The 21,536-nt window shown below is 36.9% G+C and overlaps 1 protein-coding gene across 3 annotated transcripts in view; it reads left to right on the top strand.

The window, feature by feature from the left end:
• The window catches only part of LOC5573637, a 283,372-nt gene that overhangs the window by 206,724 nt on the left and 55,112 nt on the right, over window positions 1-21,536 (top strand). For all 3 annotated transcript variants that reach the window (XM_001660914.2, XM_021837699.1, XM_021837698.1), the window contains one exon: window positions 14,734-15,492. In XM_001660914.2, coding sequence (XP_001660964.2) covers window positions 14,970-15,492 — 523 coding nt within the window. In that variant the 5' untranslated portion in view covers window positions 14,734-14,969. The remainder of the gene's footprint in view (window positions 1-14,733; window positions 15,493-21,536) is intronic.

Raw genomic sequence — 21,536 nt, 5'->3', positions numbered from 1 at the left:
ACGGATATTATCTTTCATCTGCCTGGCACGAGCCTCAATGACCCTTTTGCGTGAAGGACAATTCCAAAAATTGGACTTATGGTTAGCCCCGCAATTACAACATATGAATTTGGTGGTATCTTCCTTCACTGGACAGACGTCTTTGGCGTGAGAAGAACCTCCGCAAATCATGCATTTAGCATCCATGCGACAATTTTTTGTACCATGACCCCACTTTTGGCACCGACGGCACTGAGTGGGGTTCTGGTAATTTCCTCCAGGTTTCTGGAAATGTTCCCATGTCACACGGACATCAAACAAAAGTTTTGCTTTTTCTAAAGCTTTGATATTATTTAGTTCTTTTTTGTTAAAGTGAACTAAATAAAATTCTTGAGAAAGCCCTTTCCGAACAATGCCAGATTGGGTTCTCTTTTTCATAATGATTACTTGGACTGGGGAAAATCCAAGTATATCATTTATTCCATTTTTGATCTCTTCAGGTGATTTATAGTCACTTGAGAGACCTTTCAAGACAACTTTGAACAAACGTTCAGTTTTGTCGTCATAAGTAAAAAATTTGTGCTTCTTCTCTTCAAGATGTTTGAGAAGAAGCTCACGATCTTTAAGAGTTTCCGGTAAAACGCGACAGTCTCCTTTCTTTGCGATTTGGAAGGAAACCTTGATTCCCCTAATGGAGTTCAAGATCTGCTGCCTAAATCCCTCAAATTAGGAACAACTGACCACGATAGGCGGCACTCTTTGCTTCCTCACTTGAATCAAAGGGCCTGGGCTAGAGGCTGCTTCGATTTGGCGTTCGGAAAATTTGTCTAGAGCATCGAACTGATTGCTCATTTCGATACAATTATTCATTTCACCCTTGGAAGAAAGTTCGCATTCCGGGGAAACGTCCTTTCTTCCATTCTTGCCACGTGTAGTGACAGTTTTAAAACCCACTTTTTTGGAAGGAAGTAGTGAATTCAGAGATTCACCCTTCCTTTTGTTTGTTGTTGATACCATGTTTAGTTAATAAACGAAAGAAGACGTGACCTTCGAGAGGTTTTTTCCCAAGACGGTGTCCAAGAAGGATTACCACCGCTAGCTTTCGCCAACGGGTCCAACGAAAAATCGAAGGCACGGGTCCAAACAAGGATCGTAAAGGGATCAATAGTAGAAAAAATAGTACTGAAAAGTACTGTTTTAGTAGCACTGAAAAGTACCGTTTTTAATTTTAGCACTGAAATGTACTGTTTTTGTAGCACTGAAAAGTACTGTTTTATTGCTTTAGGTAGTTTTTAAGAAAACTTCCAAGAGCAGAGAGAATTCGTGTACGCACAGCACGAAGGTACGATGCGCACTGTGTCCACAGCCTATCTGGTAGTATATCGGACCACCGCCGTGATGAAAAATGACCTTCAGTATTTATGAAGCAAATTGTTCGAGAAGTCGTGATTTTTGTTGATACAGTGTTGCCAATTATATGTATTTCCAATATTAAATTCATTAAATTGATTTTTCGTTAAATAAGTATATTTTTTATTTCAAAAATTATAAAAGAATAGATTTTTCCCATCGAAAAACATATCTTTGCGAGGTATTTTTAACCAATCCCGATGAACAGCGTACTGGAGTTGATTTTTCCACGTTTTTCATATGAAACCACATATCATTTATTTTTGACTGAAAGTTCATGCCTCAAAGCGAATTAATTCAGACCTGCTTTGATTAATATAATAAACAAACAGTGCTGCTAGAATACCTTTTTTGATTATGAGCAAACTAAGGAACATCATAATAAATTGAAATCAATTCTAATAAAAAATATATTATAATGTATTGAGGTGAAACAGTTTTGAATCCAATTGCAAGATTGTACTAAAACTAATCTTGCGAAGGAAGCATCCAAAAACAGGCTTAGTGCACTAGCAGAACGCAAAAAATAAGAATCATTAAATTTACCTACTATTTATCCAGTTTTGTGCATTTGAAATCGTTAGTAGGGGCCACCTTTGGATTTATAGATGTTTCATCTTAAGCTATGTATTTAAATGCAGTGTTACCAAGCATATGGGTTACCTTTTTATCAAGATATTTCAATTATTGACCAAAAAAATAAAATGTATGTTCTTCAAGCAAACTAGGATATCTGACAACACTGTCAAAACACATGTTTTTGGTATGGTAAAATTAGTGTTTTCCATAGAGAAGTCGATCATTTCGACTGAACAATAACTTCTGAAAATAGCCCAAAAGTTTTTATATGCAATTTATTTATTTGAAAAAATCCAAAACTGTTGATTTTAGAGAAAAATTTTCTATGAAAAATTGTAGTGAACCGTTTGGACTACAAGTAAAAAAAGTCAAAATATATATTTTTTTTACACGAAAAAAAAATAAAACTCAAATTCTACAAAATGCAAAAACTCCATTTTAAATATTTTTAAAATTTCCGCAGTTTAATCTTGATACGAAACAGATGTATGGGACAAAGTTTCATAATGTATAAAATTTTAAAAATGTTTATCAACTTTTGGTCGATTTCAAAAGTTTTTTTTTGTCAAAATAAATACACTCTGATGATACAATAAGAATCTTGAAATAATTCAAAACTATAATGATTATTTTGATCACATTTATAACAGTAACCGTTTTTTAATTATATCAAGTTCAATGCAAAATATATTAATTTAAAAATACTTACTTGATACTTGATGGGCCATTGCGTTGAATCTACGCCGAACGAAGAAGCTTTTTCAACTGGACCCGGTCCAGGGCTAATCGCTTTCAGGCACCCTGAACGTTAAGCGACCTTAAATCCTCCTCAACTGCAAAAAGCCATCTGGTGCGCGGCCTTCCTGGGAGGCGACGGCCTCTCCCTGGTTCTCTGCTGAATATTAGTTTAGCTTGACGTTCTTCCGACATGCGAGCTACATGCCCAGCCCACCGCAACCTGCCGTGTTTTAGACGCTTAACTATATCCATTTCGTTATAGACTTGGTTTTACTCGTGATTCATGCGACGCCCCCAGATTCCATTGTCCAATTTACTGCCGAGTATTGTTCGCAGTACTTTACGTTGAAAGAAGACCCCAAAAGCCCTCTGGTCGACCTCTTTCATCGTCCAAGATTCGTGGCCGTACAGAGCTACCGGAAGAATTAGAGTCTTGTAGAACGCGATCTTCTTGATCTTGATCTGTACAGAGTTGCACAGTATCAGTCATATCAGCTGATAGACTAAAACTATCAATATCAGTTTCGAACTATAAATATCACTTTGATCTGACAACCAACTGCGGTGATGAGACATCGCACTCTAGATCACAATCACTGCAGAATGAGTGATCACGTGGTAATTAACCACACTATCAATGTTTTTCAGTGACCAACACACAGTTTTAATCCGTCTGCAGCACTATCAAGATTATCGTACTGATAAATTGCCATTTTATTTGCTTAATTTAAGACTAAACTTGACCCATCAGTGATATCCATAGTCTATCGCCATCAATGCATTGGTGATGGAGTAGACAGCATGATGTTGATGTGATATGGAATGATCCGAATTGTATCGTAGTCGGCCTGTACAAATCATCAAATTTCAAGCGTTGATGGTGACAGCAAGCAACTCTGGATCTGTAAGCTGCCGGATTTTAGCTGGTTACGAAGTCCGAAAAAAATCCCGATTCGCTGCTGCAATACGTCTTTTTACCTCGCGGGTAATATCATTATCGCATCGGTATCGGTACACAATTTCTTCAACTACTTCAACAAAAATATCACCACTTCATTACCAACATCACCTATGGGCCCACGGTGTCTACCAGTGACCATGTACTTTGTCTTTGTAATATTAATAATGAGCCCAATTCGCGTTGTCTCCCTTTTAAAAGGCACGTATGCCAAGGAGCATATACGAACGTGTGATAATAGTGCCATTCCTACGCAAGCAAGCTCCTTCTAACGCTATGTTGAACAATAGGTTTTAAAGTGCATCGCCCTGCTTCAATCTATCTAAGGTTAAGAAGGATGTTGAAATCTCATCCGCAACCCAAATACTTGATTTGACGTTGCACGAATCAGTCTAATCAGTAGATTAAAAAACCGAATTTAGTACTATACCATGTAATTCCACTAGAGTTTCAGTGTCGTGTAGTAGACTCGACTCGACTCCACTATGGGCGGTTTCCATACAGACTGGCGGCCAAAAATATTTTTTTCCATTTCATGTCGTATTTATGAGTTTTATGATACAAATTTGATGTTTTATTTTCAAACACAAGTTTTCGAGACTAACTTTTGAATAGGGCCTATAGCGAAATATTAAACTTTGTTACTTATAATGCATATATGCCATTTATGCGATTAACGTTGTGCAAATCATTATAAATGTTAAAACATACATAGAAATGATGATTTGAATGATTTAGCGTCATTAAGTTATTTTCTGAATTAGTTTTTAGCTGTTTTCAATAGAAAATGGTTAAAAATATTGAAAAAATTCAAAAAGCCTTAAATTAAAAAAGTGCAAATTTGTGCAGCTAAACTCTTCACGATCCTTTAGTTTACATCTCAAAGAACCCTTGGAACTGAATTTAAGCCTGGGACAACTTGGGACAAAAAAGTACTCGATGTGTTAACTATAAGCTTATTCGATTTTTTTAACTGCTTTATAAAAAAACATCATAAAAGCCACTATTTTGAAGCTTTTTGTTATTTTTTTATTGTTTCTGGGAAGCTTTTTTTGTAAGCTTTCAAATGGTGTAAAAACATTTTACGTAAGTATTATAGAAAAAAAGTTATATTTATTTGAGTAAACCATAGTTTTTGTTAATAAAAACAAGTTTTTCTTCATAGGCTCAACTTTGGCATCTCATATCTGAGTGTGCAATGCAAATCATGCCCTAATATTTTGGGGATTTCTTAGCAGACATGTTTACAATGAAATGGCGAACAAGAATTGAAATTTGGGGCACATCACTTTTTTGATTATTGGCCACCTGATAAGCCATAGTGGACTCTCGAGGATCTGTCGCAGGGTAAACATTCGATCCGATGTCGATCAGCCCTCACAAAAACTAGCTTGGTATTCGCCGACGAAGGACTCTTCAAGCGGTCTCAATCTGTTGAACAGAATACGTGACATTATTGTGTACGCCGAGTTGAGGAGCGTTATTCCTCGATAATTGGCGCACTCCAATATATGTCCTTTTTTGAAGAATGTGGCAAATGAGGCCATCCGTCCAGCTAGTAGGCAGTTCTTCTTCCTCCCATATCCTTAGTGAATTGCTCTATGCACCGCGCTTGAGAAGTTCGATCCGAAGTTAATCCTTCCCAGCAGTTTGTTATTCAGTTCTTTAATCGCCCCCTTAACCTCATCTAGTGATGAAGGCTCCACAGCTTGACCATCGTTGTCGATGTTTATTCTGTTTTCCGATGCTTTATCGTTCCCTCATGCAGTAACGTTTCAAAGTGCTTTTTCCACCTGGCAGCCACCATCGTTTTATCGGTCAGCAAATTACCTACACGGTCGATGTACATGACGGGAGACGGCGCTGACTTTCTCCGCACACCATTGACAGTTTCATGGAATCGTTGCATATCGTTCTGATCCATATAATTTTGCGCCTCGGCTATCGCATTCTCATCATACTCTTTTTTCTTCCTGCGATGGATTCGCTACTCGGCTGATCTTGCTTCCCTGCATCGCTCTCTGTTCAGCCTGGTACCAGACACTAAAATTCGACGTCTGGCCACGTTCTTCTCATCCGTCACCCTCTGGCACTCCTCGTCGAACCATCCGCTTCTGGGGCGTCTTCGAGCAGTACCTGTTTCACCCACCACTTTATGGTTTGCATCTCATAGATTGTTAAGGTTTCGTAACACCGTCTGCTGATAAGCACTGGACATTGAATCGCATTGTTCGCTGTTGTCTTGAATTCGCTACGGTTGATAACCGCGTTCGAATTTTACTGAAAACGTGGTAGTGATCCGAGTCAATGTTGGGACCCCTAAAACTCCTAACATAGATGACTTCTGAGAAATGTCAGCCATCAACCAGAGTATGGTCTATCTGGTTGCAAATATCACTATTTGAATGCCTCCAGGTGAGCTTCCGAATATCCTATCGTGCAAAGTAGGTGCTGCTGATGGCCATTCTCCTGGCAGCAGAGAAAGTCGCTAGTCATAGGCCGTTGTCATTGGTAACGGAGTGAAGTCCTCTCTTCCGACCTGCGCGTTCGCATCTTCGATGACGATTTTCACGTCGTGTTATGGGCACTCTCCATAGGCCTTATCAAGACCTTCATAGAACGCGTCCTTCACGTCATCAGGTTTGTCGTTCGTTAGTGCATAGATGTTGATCAGGCTGTAGTTGAAGAATTTGCCCCGTATCCTTAGTACACAGATTCGCTCGCTAATCGGTTTCCACTTCATAACGCGTTTCATTTGCTTCCTGATCACTATGAAACCGACTCCATGCTCTGCCTTATCGCCGCCGCTGTCGTAGATGTTATATTTGAAATCAGTGTTGGCGATGGCATCAACCGCCCAGAATTCACGGTGTCCAGATCTAGGCCACCGCACTTCTTGAATGGCGACCATGCCCACTCGAACCTTTTGCAGTTCACGAGTCAAAAGGCTCGCTCGTCCGGGTTCATTTAACGTCCTGACATTCCAGGTACCAAGTTTCCAATCATAATCCTTATATCGTTGCCAAGTCAGTTGCCGAAAATATCGTTCGTTATTTCTTCTTTCTCCATTTTTCGTGGTAGGTGAGAAATTCGGTATACTACCTTACCGGGGTTGCGCTACCACCTTAGCTGGCGGTCTTTGTCATCGTTTGGCCCGTGGTAGCGTGAGGTAGGGACTTGCGAGGTCCAGAGCTATGTTGGACGCTCCTTCCGGGTTGTCGACTCACCATTTTGCAACCCTGATAATTAAATAATAAATAGGATATTTTCATTAGCTATTCGCGAATCTCATATTGTCATCCAAAAACTTATAGGGCCTTTTCAAAAGTTATTTTTGAGTTAAAATGAACCACTTTTACGAAAAACGCTTACTCTACCATACCAAAAATATGTGCAAAATTTAATCCAAATCGAAGATTATAGAGCACGATTTTATTTTATTCGACTCATTCTGGATGGAATTCGTCCCATTTCATATTACTTCACTCGAACACACTATTTCCAGTTCCGTTGGAAAATAATAATTCTTGTATAAACCTTCTGATGGACGGTAAATACCTACTGGATTCCGATGAGAATTCTCATAATTTTGGCAAGATTCTATATAAATTGGTGTTTCAGAAGGTATTCTCACTATAATTCCCATAAAACTATCAACATTCCCACCTGGATTTCAGGATTCCTTCCAGATCCAATTGTTTACAAGATTTCAACTAGAATGTCCATTTCCCAATCATTTTAGTTTTCCCGGGATTCGAGACAAAAATCAAAACTTGCCCCGAGAAATTCCAGCATCCCGGGATTTCTTAAGTTTTCAATGAAACAAGTAATTTGGTTGAAATGGAAGTTGTTGAATTAACAAAACAATATTTTACAATGTAATAAAAGATAACGCTACTTTCCTGAATAAAAAGTTAATTATAACAAATCATATTACATATAAGACTTTCTTTGACATTTGAAGAGTCATAAAAACTTCAAAACAAAAGAAACGATTATAGATCATTGAAGGTATTGTAGAAAATCATGCTCAAAGTTAATTACTAAAAATTATCGACTGAGATCCAGGTGTTCTCTAAGATTTGCTTTCTCAGCCTTGGCTTATAGAAACAGCTAATGCTGAAGAGAAAACACTTCACAAAACAAACAAAAATATATGTTTCCTACTTAGGAACGCAAAATTTTATAAAAACAACCAAATTTCTATGAAAACCAATGTCATTTTTTCTCAGGATTAAAATTCAATAGAATAGTAAGGCATCGTGAAATCTGAAATAAGGTAATTATTCTTATGATGCTTTACTATTTTATTGAATCTCAATACTGAGGAAAATGGCATTGTTTTGCGTTCATTTCGTGAATCCCGGGATGTCAGAATGCATATCCCGGGAAACGGGAAATCCTGAAATTTGCCGAACCCCGAACCGTTCTTTAAAAGATTTCAAGGATTCCTCCGGCGATATCCGTTAAGAACTCCTCCAGGGATTTTCTTCAGGAATTCTTCCCAGTAAATTGCTTTGGAGATTTCCTCCAGAAATTCTTACGAAGATTTGCTCCAGGAATTCAACCAAGGATTTCCTTAAGAAATTCCAACGATTTGCTCCAAATATTCTTGCTGGGATTTCATTCATAAATTCCTTCGGGGGTTTCGTCCAGTAATTCTTCCGGAGATTTCCTCCAGGAATTCTTAAGGATTTTTTTCCAGAAATTATTCCAGAGATTTTTTTAAAGGATTCCTCTAGGAATTTCTAAAAGAATTTCCAATACCAGTTCCTCCGGAGATTTCGTCTAGTAATTCCTCTGGAGATTTCATTGAGAAGTTCCTCCACCAGGAGATATCCTTCACCAGGAGATATCCTTCAGGAATTCTTCCGGATATTTCAAGGATTTCTTCGGGGAAATTCTTCCGAGGATTTCATTCAGGAATTCCTCAAGAAACTCATCTGACAATTTGCTCAAGGAATTTGCTCCGGTTATACCCTACGATCTCCTCTGGGGATTTTCTCCAGGAATCCCTCCGCCGATTTGTTCCAGAAATTCCTTCTGGGATTACTTCTAGGAATTTTTCAGGGAATTTCCAACAGAAGTTCCTCTGGGGATTTCGTCCAGGAATTGCTCCGGAGATTTCCTTAAGTAGCACCTCCGTGTATTTCCTCCTGGAATTTCCTCCAGGTATTCCTCCAGAATTTGTTCCTTATTCCTTCTGAATTTTTTTTCTAAGAATTCCTCCGGGGATTTTCTCCAGAAATTTTAGCAGGGATTTTTTCATTGATTTTTTTTCCGAAGATTTCCTTCAAGAAGTATTTAAGGGTTTGCACCAGGAATTTCTCGAGGGATTTCCTCCAGGAATTCCTCCGGGGATTTTGAGGATTCCTTCGGGGATATCCCCCAAGAACTACTCCGAGATTTTCTCAACAAATTCCTCAGGAAATTCCCGATAGCAATTCCTCCGGGTATTTCCTCCAGGAGTTCCTCCAGAAATTACTATAGAAATTTTTCCGAAGGTTTCCTTCAGAAACTCTTTCGGGGATTTCCTCCAGGAATTCCCGACTAGATTTCCTCCAAGAAATCCTCCAAGAAATCCTCCAAGAAATCCTCCAAGAAATCCTCCAAGAATTTCCTCCACGTATCAATCTGGGGATTTCCTCCAGGGATTTCTCCGGGGATTTTGTCCATAAGTTTCTGCGGGGAATTCCTACAGAAATTCATCCGGGAATCCCTTCAGGAAATGCTCCGGAAATTGGCTCCAGAAATTCATCTGGAAATATCTGTGAGAGTTTTCTCTAGAAATTCTTCTAGGCATTTTGTTCTGAATTTTTTCTTGGGATTTCGTCTAGGAATTTCTCCGGGTTTTCTCGACAAATTCCATTGGGGATTTTTCAGAAAATTTCTCCGAAGATTACTTCCAGGAATTTCTCTAGGGATTTGCACGAGAAGTTACTCCAGAGATTAGCAATTTCTCTGGAGAGTTGAATCTGGAATTTGTCCGGACATTTCTTCAGGATATCCTCCAGAAATTCTGCCAGGAATTCCTCCGATAATTTCAAAAACTCCACCGGGAATTTTCTACAGTAATCGCTCAGGGGATTTTGTCCTGAATTTACTCTGGGGATTATGAAATTCTTCCGGGGATTTTCTTCAGAGATTTCTTCGGGATTTTTCCAGAAAATTTATCCTGAGTTTTTCTCCAGGAATTTCTTTGGGATTTTTTCTAAAAATTCCTCCAATGATTTCTTTCAGAAACTCCTCTAGAGGTCTTTTTTTTTCTAGCAGTTCTAGGAATTATTCAGGGGATTTTTTCAAGGAGCTCTCCTCCGGATGTTCCTCTAGTTATTCTTCAGGAGATTTTTCCAAAAATTTGATTTTTTCCAGAAATTCCACTGAAAATATCGTCTTAGAACTCCTACAGGGATTGCATTGAGAAATTCTTCCGGTGAATCCATTTAAAAAAAATCCGTCGAGGATTTGCTGTAGAAATTTTATCGTGGATTTTTTTCATAACATTTATTCGGAAATTTCCTTTTTTAGCCGATTGGTTAGAGGCCGCGCCTACGGAGCAAAGCCATGCTGAAGGTGTCTGGGTTCAATTCCCGATCGGTCCAGAATCTTTTCATGATGGAAATATTCTTGACTTCCCTGGGCATAGAGTTTCATCGTTGCTGCTACACGATATACGAATGCGAAAATGGCACATTTGGCAAGGAAAGCTCTCAGTTAATAACTGTGGAAGCGTTCATAAGAACACCAAGCTGACAAGCAGGCTCTGTACCAGTGAGGAAGTGATGCCAAAAAGAAGAAGAAGAATAAAAATCCGGAGATTTCATTCATTAAGATTCTTCCTGGCATTTTCTCCAGAAATTCCTTCATGGATTTTTCCAGTATATTTAGAGATTTGGAGATTTTCTCTAGGAATTTGTCTGGGGATTTTTTCCGGGATTTTCTCCAAATTTCAAGGACTTTCTCCAGGAATTCCTCAGGGAATTTTCTGCAAAAATTGACCTGGATTTTCTCTAGAGTTCATGCAGGAATTTCTTTAAAGGTTTTTAAATATTATTCCGCAGTTCCTACAGCAATTGCTTTGGAGTCCCTGCAGGAATTCTTTCGGAGGTTCTTATAAAATTTCTTTAGAGTTCCTCATGGACTTTCCCTGTAGTTTATTTGGGAATTCCTTAAAATTTCCTCCGGTTATTCTTTTGGAACTCCATCGGATTTTTTTTTTGGATTTCCTCTATAGTTCCTCCTAGATTTTTCCAGAATATCTCCAGGAATTCTTAAGAGTTTCTCTAGTTATTCTTTTGGAATCCTCTGGAGTTGAACTAGTAATCTTGAAAAAAAAAAAAATCAAAACATTTCCTCCGGGTAATCCTCCAGAGTTCCTTGGGAAATTTCTAGAGAGTTTATCCGTAAATTCCTCTAGGAGTCTTCCGGTGATTCCTCCAGAGTTCCTCGCGGAATCCCTCCGGAGTTCCTCCCGGATTTTTTTTTTTTGAGTTCTTCCAGAAAATTCTCTAGGTTTCATCTATCAATTCCTCGGAACTAAATCAGGATTTCAACTGAATATTCTTCCAGAAACTCCTGTGGAGTTCTTCCAGAAACTTCTTCGAAACTCTTTCAACGATTCCTCTGGATCCAGCTTGGTCTTGCTGAATAGCTGCGCGTTTACCGTAACGGCTACCTGGACCCCTTTTCATCCGGATACTTCTTCGGATTTGTTCGGGAATTCCTGAAGAATTCCAGCAAAAATTCCTGAAGTGTTTTATCCAGAATTTCTCCGGAGTTCCTCCAGAAATTCTTACAAGAATCCCGTTGGTAGTTCCACCAGGAATCCCGACAGATGTTCCTTCACGAATGCTCCCAGGAATCGGAAAGGAATTCCCCCGGGAGTTTCTTCAAAACTCCGTCTAAAAACTTCTTATAAGCTTTAGTATTCTATTGGTTCAATCCACTATTTGTTTGTTATTTTTTATCACATTAGAAATGGATCGAAAAAAATACAACAACCGGTGCATGCGCATGCGGTTTGGTTTATTTTAACTGGTATTGGCAGATCCATTTTTGATACAAATTTGGACAAAAAAATGGTCCACCGATGAAATTGCCCTAACTGGATGATCCATTTCTCGATATCAATGCTCACTCGCACCACCTTGCGGCAACATTTGAAACTAAAAGTTTGCATTTCGAATGTCCTTGACCATACACATAAACAACTTTGTGGTAAGGACTGTTCATTTTATAAAGTGGACACCTTGTTTATGCTATATCTTTTTTATTTATTGATTAAATCGTAAACGGTTTTCTGTGTATCGTTCAGCTATTATTCTACAATGTTCTGAAAATACAGAAACTTACAAAATGCTTTCGGTTGAAGAACTAAATAGTTTTTGCAAAAACTCCTAAGAAAAACTGTTCGTCAAGTTTAAGCATTATTTTTCGCATGAAAAAAATCCTAAATTTAATGAACAAATTGTATGTTGTTATCCTTTACTATTCAACTTAAGGTAGAGCTTTTAAAAACATCAATAATATTCCATCAGTTGCTGACGCTGAGTCACTTTAGTGATCTATTCCTTATGGTCAAATTTGCTGATACACCATCTTTTTACTACCAGCAAAAAAGTAAAGTAATAAGCGTGTTCAAAACTGGTTTAGATTACTAAAGAAACTATATATGTATAAAAAAAGCAAAATCTTGAGTTTTAACCGCATTCTTGGGTACCAAATTTACTCTCTATGGTCGTTTTATTGAAAAATCCCATACTTTTAAAATTATATACGCATGTTTATCGATCTAGAGCAAACTGTAAGCGTTTTTCTCAAAATATTTTGATAGGTAGTCTCAGAATAACACATTCTGAAAATAATACATGCAAAGTAAATTTGATTTAATTCAAGCAGTGTTCCCAATCTTGATGATTGTCATTGTGCTTTGAGTGGTCTTCTGAAAATAAATTATTTGTTTTTCTATTGTGCTTAAAATATGACGTGGGGACTAAATCAGCAACTCTATGAAGGCGTAAGTTATTTTTATTATAAATACTATATTATTATTTCCGTCTGGACGTACTTTGAACCTTAAAATTCTACTCATATCAGTTCCATTTAAATTTAAGATATTTTTCTTTAAAAAAAAAATGATAAAAAATGATTTTATGATATCTGCAAAATTGCTTCTCCAAAAATAAATTGATATTTTTTAGCAAGCTTCTAATTGATGATGCTTTCTACACAGTAAAAAATAATGAAGATTACACGTAATGTAAACTTCATTTATGCGATGTAAACATGACGTCATGTAAATTTCAGTTTGAAATCATGTAAAAATGTGTTATATGTCATGTAATCACTCAGAATACTGCTAGATTACATGACATATAATTGAAGTTTACATGACATATCATGTAAATATCCATGATATTCCACGCTCCAATTATGTGCATTATATGTCTCAGAAATTTACACGTTTCGTTCAAACTGTGTAAGTACAACCATTTTTTGAAAATAAAAAATATAAATTGTCGAATTTTCCTGCCGATTTTGAATAATCCTTGATTTTGATAACCTCCAAAAATCGACCGTTCTAAACGTTGTGCCTTATTAGTGTGAAATCATATTATTTTGGTAACTTTTTTATTACCACAGCATTGTACAATATTAGTCGAACGAAGTACAGAAAACCGATTTCGATTTCATTGATAAATTAAAAAGATATTGCATGTCCAAAGTGTCCACTTTATAAAATGAACAGTCCTTAGTCTCGAACTTTCTGTATTGTCTAGATGAGGAGATAGATGTTCATTTTTATACGCTTACTTGTGCCACCTAACGGCAAAATTATGAATCAAAATAGCTATCTTCCAAATGTCCTTGACTTTCTGAACAACTTTGCCGAAGACTCGAACTTTCCATCTCATAAGGATCACAAGATAGAACTTGCTTAAAATGTTCATTTTTAAATGCTCGCTAACGCAACCTAGGGGCAACATTTTGAACCAAACCTTTTGAATATCCTTGACCTTCTCAATAACTTTGCCGAAGACTCGAAATTTCTATCATAAGGATCACAAGCTAGAACTTGCTTAAAATGCTCATTAGTGCCACCTAGTGGCAAAATGGCGAACCAAACTATTTGCTTTTGCTGATCAACTTTTCTGAAGTCCACACCATTATAGATCTTCAGCATCTCGAGATATAGGATCTTGGATGTTCCTGTTTTGAGGTGATGCAAAAACTTTTCAGAGTGATTCAATATTCAGCTGTGCGTTGCAATATTTTTTCAAGCGAGTCCGTTGAATATTGCAGCACCTCCCAAAAAGCTTAGCATCACCTAAAAACTATGATGCAAGTATCTAGAAATCCTTACTTTCTACAAATTTTTTAGAAGCCTCATGTCGTTCAGATGCGTTATTTTGCCACTAGTGTGCATGTAATTTGGTCATCTTCTAGCTTATGATCCCGACCACTTAAAAAGCTCACATCTTCTGCAAAGTTGTTCAGAAGCTTGAAAGAAATTTGAGAAAGCACTGTTTGGTTAACAATTTTGCCGCTAAGTGGCGCTAATGTGCATGTTATTTAGCCCAGTAGACTCTAACTCATGATCTTGGCTACCTAGAAAGTTCGTGTCTTCGCAAGGGCAAGTGATATGATCAAAAAATCAGAGGCTTTGGATTGCAATTTTCGAAAACCTTCCCGGTGTTGGTTGACATTGCTATATTTTCGAAGACCAACCATTAAACAAATTTGATTTTGCGTTCAAAATATATGATTTATCGAGAGTTGAAGTTCATCCCAATCCGCAAAAGTTGAAACAAACGATTGTGAGAGCTTTTGCTTTGATGTTTGCTTTACGTCTGATTCGATGACTATTTGATTCACTATTCAAAACCCAAATATGATTTTTGCTAGTATGGGTGTGAACTTCAAGAACTGGAGTCTATATGGTTGCGCTGTGAATTATTTTCACCGAAATCTTTAGAAGCGATGAACAAAAAAAACTGTTTGATATTTTCTTCTGTCCGTGCGATGCATTATGCAACATAGTAAAGATGTATTTTTCTATTTCGTTTCAGATCTAATATTCAAAGACACATGTGACTACGGAACAGAACGGAAGTCAAACAAATTCACCGAATGCATCTCCTTCACCAGGGGCTCTTTCAATTGAGCCAATAGCAACTGCAACAGGAATCGAACACCATACTAATACATCCCAGGAAGAAAACGTTCTCTGCATTCAGATTTGAACACATCATTAAAATTTCTCAACCCCAACTGCCAACTCAGGAAGTATTCGTTTGATTCAGATATGGAAACGAGACGAAGGCAAAGCAGACGAACTCTGCTCCGACGATGCGGACATCAAACGATATGTTTTGCGTTCCTAGCTTTGACGGTTTCCCTGTTACCTGGCAGCCATGCAGTCCGAAGCTCCGATGAACTCCGGCTCAATAACACCACAATAGCAACCATAACTAATCTGAATCTAATTAGCTCAACTGCAGCACCTTCCAGCTCCAATTCCAGCACCGACATCGGAATGCTGGAAGAGCTGGAGTCCGTTCTCGTAAGCTACGTCAACGATGCGCTGGATCGAAATTACAACGAAATTCTGACGGGAATTTCACCGGCCTTGACCTCGAGGAACGTGTCCAGTCCGGCGGGAAGGAACGGAAACTATGGCTACAGCAGTATTCTGAACGGTCTGCCGGAGCTGTCCGAGTTCGATCGGAAAATTGTCCGAGGGGTGGCACGTTTCGTGGATCGGAGGTTTTTCAGCCGGGAGAAAATGGCCCGAGCCGTCGAGAGTGGGAGGCTGTTTTTCTTCAAAGGTAAGGTCGATATGATTGTTAATTGTCTAATACCCAACCCCACTTTTAGATGGGGAACCCTTAGGAAATTTTGGTATTTTTTCCTAGCTTGGAAAACAGAATAATTTCGCTTATAACGTAACACATCTTCTTCTTATTATTATTCTTCTTGGCATTACGTTCTAACTGGGACAAAGCCTGCTTCTCAGCATAGTGTTCAATGAGCACTTCCACAATTATAAAGTGAGAGCTTTCTTTGTCAAAGCTGATTTTCGCATTCGTATATCGTATGGCAAGTACGATGATACTCTTTGCCCACGGAAGTCAAGGAAATTTCCATTATGAAAAAAGGGGGAATTCTAATGAAATTCTTGATAACTATTTAAGAAACTGACCAATGTTACGCGGGCTACGGTACGTAGAAAATGGAAGTAAAAAAACTCTAACAAAATCATATAAAATAGAGTCCTTAGGTTAAAATAAAAAATTAAAACCTACCGATTTTTTTTCCCTGATTTAGCTTTTTCCCAATTTTGTCAACCCTAAATGCAAAATGAGGCTGAAAAATCGGAACATTACTGTAGTAAAGAGTACAAACAAAAATTTCAAAAGAATATTGTTTTTCTTCGTATTTTGACCCTAAAAAGGTGTACATGTCCAAAAACCTTAATTTTTGCTTTAAAACTCAAGTTTCTCAACTTCATCACAAAACGAGCAATTTAAGTTTTCAACAAAAGTTTTTTCTGGTAAGTAACTCATTTTCACCCAGATATAACATTCCGGATGCGAATTTATGTTCGTCTGGCGTTAAGGCTCAAGAATCCATCATTCAATCATTAGCAATCATCAAAAATTAAAAACCAGTTTTTTGGTTCAAATTTTAATCAATTCCTATAAAAATCTATCATCGTATTTCAGGTAGCAAGTGTAATGCAATGATAGATTTTCTTGAGCATTGCTTCAATTTTGAGCAAAAATTGAAATTGGTTTTGAAAATTTTTAAAACGATGATGGTTATTTTCCTCTTAACCCCTGTGAAATATCAGCTATTATTGTACTGCCGTTATACGCATAATTGTCCCATGTTACTTTTTGTGCATTTTGACTTTTTGTCGTCAAACAGTTTATTTTTGCGTATAGTTTTAGAAAACACTTACCAAAAATTAACTTTGTTCGTTTACTCAATGAAAAGCAAGCCAAGTCAATTTGTCCCATTGTTGAATTTCCACGCATAACTGTCCCACTACTGTATTTCTACGCATAACTGTCACACTATACAATTCGCTGCGCTGATCTCGAACGAAATATTCAGATGTCATTTTTCAATTAGCTGGTGTTTATGAAAATCGTTTTTAACATCTTCTTACATTGGTTTTACATCCCATGTTGAACACAACCTATTTTATGTGTTTGTATTATCGGGATGCATTCATCATTCATGCGAGCTTGACGTCAAATAAGGAGTGTATCGAAAAGTAGTCGCAAACATTCAAAACAGTCTCAAAAATATTGGGTTAAACCTACAAACAATTTTGTGACCAGAAATGATTTACAATGTGTTTAAAAATTATAATATTGTTCCAATAAAGTGGCATTTTGTATGATAATTTTGCAAATTACTAACAGGTGTCGATGAAAATCTTGCACACCTCTGAAAAAATTGATATGTTAATAAATGTGTTAAATTCTAAGAAAAAAATGTTTTTGTTCATGTAAATATATTCTGTGCCACAACTTTCATGGCATAGTGTAAAACATATTTTGAAAAATACATTAATAAGCATTTGAGAGCAAATACAAAAATCGAAAAAAGGTGATTTTCAGGGACCTCGTTTTTTTTATTTTTTTTTATTCTACACTGTAATGGTAATATCGAACGATAGTAACGAATAAAAAATTGTTTTTTGATTGGAAAAGTTTCTTGGCATATTTCTGAAGTAACGTAAGCAAAAAATGGTACTCTATCCAGCTTTTTACGCTAGCTATAAAACAGCAAAGGGTGATTCGGATTTGACATTTTTTGCCAACAGATTTTATAGTTTGGTCTTAGTAGGCAAACTTTTGCATTTGTTGATTGAAATGTCAAAAATTTTCATTCCAATGTTGTGATGTGTTTTTCGTAATTTGATTTTTATATACTTATTAAATATATTCGTTTAAAATGATTCTTATCTCATTCTAGGTACCTAGTTCAGAGAATCAGAGTTGACAAAATAGCTTTTTAAACAAGCTTTTGAAAAAATGTTGTGAAAAGGTCGTATTGACTAGACACATTCTTACTAAAACTAACGAGAGGGAGGATAGAATTCATAAAATCCTGAGCATGAACCTACCTCAATACTGAGAGGAATCCTTGAAGAGGAGGAAGAAGTCTTGCAATGTCTTGGGAAGGATTTTTACGCAAAAATAGGCAGGATTCTATGACAATATAGGACAGGAGTCTTTGTAGCACCATCATTCGACACAAAAATCAAATAAAAAATCAAGATCTTACAAAATTTTGCGCTGAACTTTTACAAAACTCTAGATTTATGTAGTTCTACGAAAATGTTGATAAAGCCGAATTGCTCATACCGTTTTGTCTCAAATTCCGAACAGACTCATATTCCGAACACTCGGTTTTTGTATGGCGATTTGGTTGAAATGTTTCGCTGAAACGTGTCATCAAATTACTAGGAAATGGCAGTCAATTGCAATTCAATTTTAATGTCTCCAATCTAATTTATACCGCGGGAGTAGTGATAATTTTCTAGTTTGAGACCAGTAGAACAAGCTCAAATACATTTATTTGCGAAATTATTCATTTCAATACGCTTTATTCATGCTGTTCGGAATTTGAATCAAGGTGTTCGGAATATGAGACAGAATGTACACAGTGTTCGGCATTTGAATCAAAATGTTGTTCCATACTATTGCGTAAGAACAATATTAAACAAGATTAAATAAACAATTTTATCGTTACACTCAACAACTAACATTTAGACTTTGTAGAGAAATTAAAATTTTCGCGAATATCAACTATTTTACGCCAACCAGATGCATTTGAAGTCACTGTTGGCCTTAAGTGTTCGGAATATGAGTCAAAACGGTACACTCAATTTGTTTATCCATCCGACAACATTCTTCTGAAGTTTTTACTGCGATTCGAAAACGTTTGGCAGGCTTGTCCTGGCTACTTACTGAATTGGCTTTTGCGAAGTTCAAGGCTAATCATGCCATTTGCAGGACATTGTAACATTGATTTGTAGCATGGAATATTAATTTAAAATATTTCATCCATTAGTAATGGCTAAATGATGCTATGCATTGAGTTGCTGAGGGGCTACTGCCGAGTGAAATCTTAAACTGAAATCAATTACTTAATTTGTCTTCATCTAATTTCAGTTTAGCTCGGCATTCCAGTTAGTTAGGCACCTATTCCCGCTTCATGTTAACCTAAAATAGATAGAAAGGTATTAGAAAAATTGGTAGTAATTTTGGTTTTCAGACAACAAGAGTGGAAAAACTCTGACACCACATCGTCAACATTAGAAATTTTCAATTTCCCGTAGCTTACTAAGATTGAGCTACCGTTTTGACTCATATTCCGAACACTTAAGGCCAACAGTGACTTCATATGCCTCTGATGAGCATAAATTTGCTGATATTAATGAAAATTTTATATTCTCCGCAAAGCCTAACTGTTAGCTGTTAGGTGTGCCGTAAAAAATATTTATTAAAACTATTTTAGTATTGTTTTAACGCAAAAGTATGGAACAACATTTTGATTCAAATGCCGAACACTGTGTTCATTCTGTCTCATATTCCGAACACCTAGATTCAAATTCCGAACATCAAGAATAAATCGCATTCAAATGAATAATTTCGCGAATAAATGTATCTGAGCTAGTTCTACTGGTCTCGAACTAGAGAGTCATCACTACTCCAGAAGTATAAAATAGATTGGAAGACGTTAAAATTGAATTGTAATTGACTGCCATTTCCTTGTAATTTGATGACATATTTCAGCGAAACATTTCAACCAAATCGCCATACAAAAACCGAGTGTTCGTAATATGAGTCTGTTCGGAATTTGAGACAAAACGGTATAAAAATTGTAGTGTATGCTAGACATGTCAGAAAGGGGTGTTCCAAATATTATAGCAGGCTAGCGTAAAAAGCTGGATATAATTACCGCTGTATATGACAGAGCTTCAAAAGTTGATTATACAAAAGTGACTTTCTAAAACCGACCTTATTCCAATAATTGAGCTTTCTTAGAGCAATAATTTATTTTTTTGAAATCCGTTTTACGTGATGTGTGAATTGAACATATTTTCCGATAGAATAAGCTTTTCATCCTATTTTGTTTGATATACATTTTGATCAATAAAATCATCGAATCTTCAGAAGACACTTCAAAAATGTAATCTTGTGCAAGATTTTATTTTCTATGCTTTATAAACCTTGTTGTATTTTTATTAAGACTGCATATTATTCAATATTTTTTTAGTTGCTTCAATATTTGATGACATGATGAAGATTTGGGTGAAAAAAGCTTTGAAAAATATGAACTATGTTCTGAGAACTTTCTTGGAGGTACGACTGTTATGTTGATGTTTGAGGTTATGGCTTCCAGTCTTAAATAAAACTCAAAAACGGATTTTTGCTTACATCCGACGTTTCGAACACATGTATTGTGCCTTTTTCAAGGATTAGCTGTGTTCCGTTTTATCGTTTGCTCACAGCATAGGCAACATTTGTCCAACAGCATAAAACGAATTCCCCGTTCGGGTACTATACGGGAGTAGAAATCCGAAAACGATCCGGGTCGCAGAACTAAAAACGCAGTTGCCTGTTTTGGCGCCACTTTTTTTTAGTGGAACAGAATTCTCACTTTAGACTCAAGATCCATTTTGAAAAATAATAGACTAGTTTGGTCGAACATTGTTTAAACAATCTTCCTGAACATTATTTCATTCCCAGACAACCAGAATGTACGTAAAACGGAATCACCTTTTGCGTTATGCGATGCTTATATGTGGAAAGTTTCACGTATAAGATGGTGCGAAAATGCCTTATACGTACAAAAGTGGAGGCGATCATCATCTTTCTGGCGTTACGTCCCCACTGGGATAGAGCCTGCTTCTCAGCTTAGTGTTCTAATGAGCACTTCCACAGTTATTAACTGAGAGCTTACTATGCCAATGACCATTTTCGCATGTGTATATCGTGTGGCAGGTACGAAGATACTCTCTATGCCCTGGGAAGTCGAGAAAATTTCCAACCCGAAAAGATCCTCGACGGTGGGATTCGAACCCACGACCCTCAGCTTGGTCTTGCTGAATAGCTGCGCGTTTACCGCTACGGCTATCTGGGCCCCCGGAGGCGATATACGTGCATTTTTGTATGATGAAAAATAGCATGCAATGCGAGTGTATCGATTTTATTGCGAACTAATTTGTACTCTTATGCGACTTAATTTATGATAACAAAGTTCATTTGACAACTGCTACGGATTGATCCGACTTACTTTGTACGAGTATACGGGACGAAACAAAATGCATATGAACTCAGAAAATAACGTTTTATGCGAGGAAACCCATCGATCAAACGATTTCATTCACCATGTAATGCGGGTGTGATGTAATTTGTATAAATAAACTACTTCATTCGTAAAATGTTATGCGACTTCTGGTTGTCTGGGTTGAATTTCAGAGAGCGAATGCAGTATGGTGAAAGATTTTTCTTAACTTTGCTTCATTTTTGAGCGAAAAAATTGGTTTAGAAAACTTGTAAAATGATGACTGTTATTTTCCTTTAGATTCTGACCAATGTTTTGCAAAAATCCCTTATGTCATTAGTCTCATAAAACTGCATACAGGTTTTTGAATTAGACTAGGTATGTTCCTGACAGAGCTTTTAGTATGATTCTTATAAAATCTTATGAAATATTCTCACAGGATTCAAAAATTCTGGGATGACTCTTTAAAATATCCTGTGTAAGATTATTGAAAGAGCTCGCGACTGAATGATGCTCAGCAGTAATTACCGTTTTGATTCATATTACGGACACTTAAGGCCTC

The sequence above is a fragment of the Aedes aegypti genome, chromosome 1 (genome assembly GCF_002204515.2).
Source record: "Aedes aegypti strain LVP_AGWG chromosome 1, AaegL5.0 Primary Assembly, whole genome shotgun sequence".
Classification (NCBI taxonomy): Eukaryota; Metazoa; Arthropoda; class Insecta; order Diptera; family Culicidae; genus Aedes; species Aedes aegypti.
This window is presented reverse-complemented; position numbering and strand designations above follow the sequence as displayed.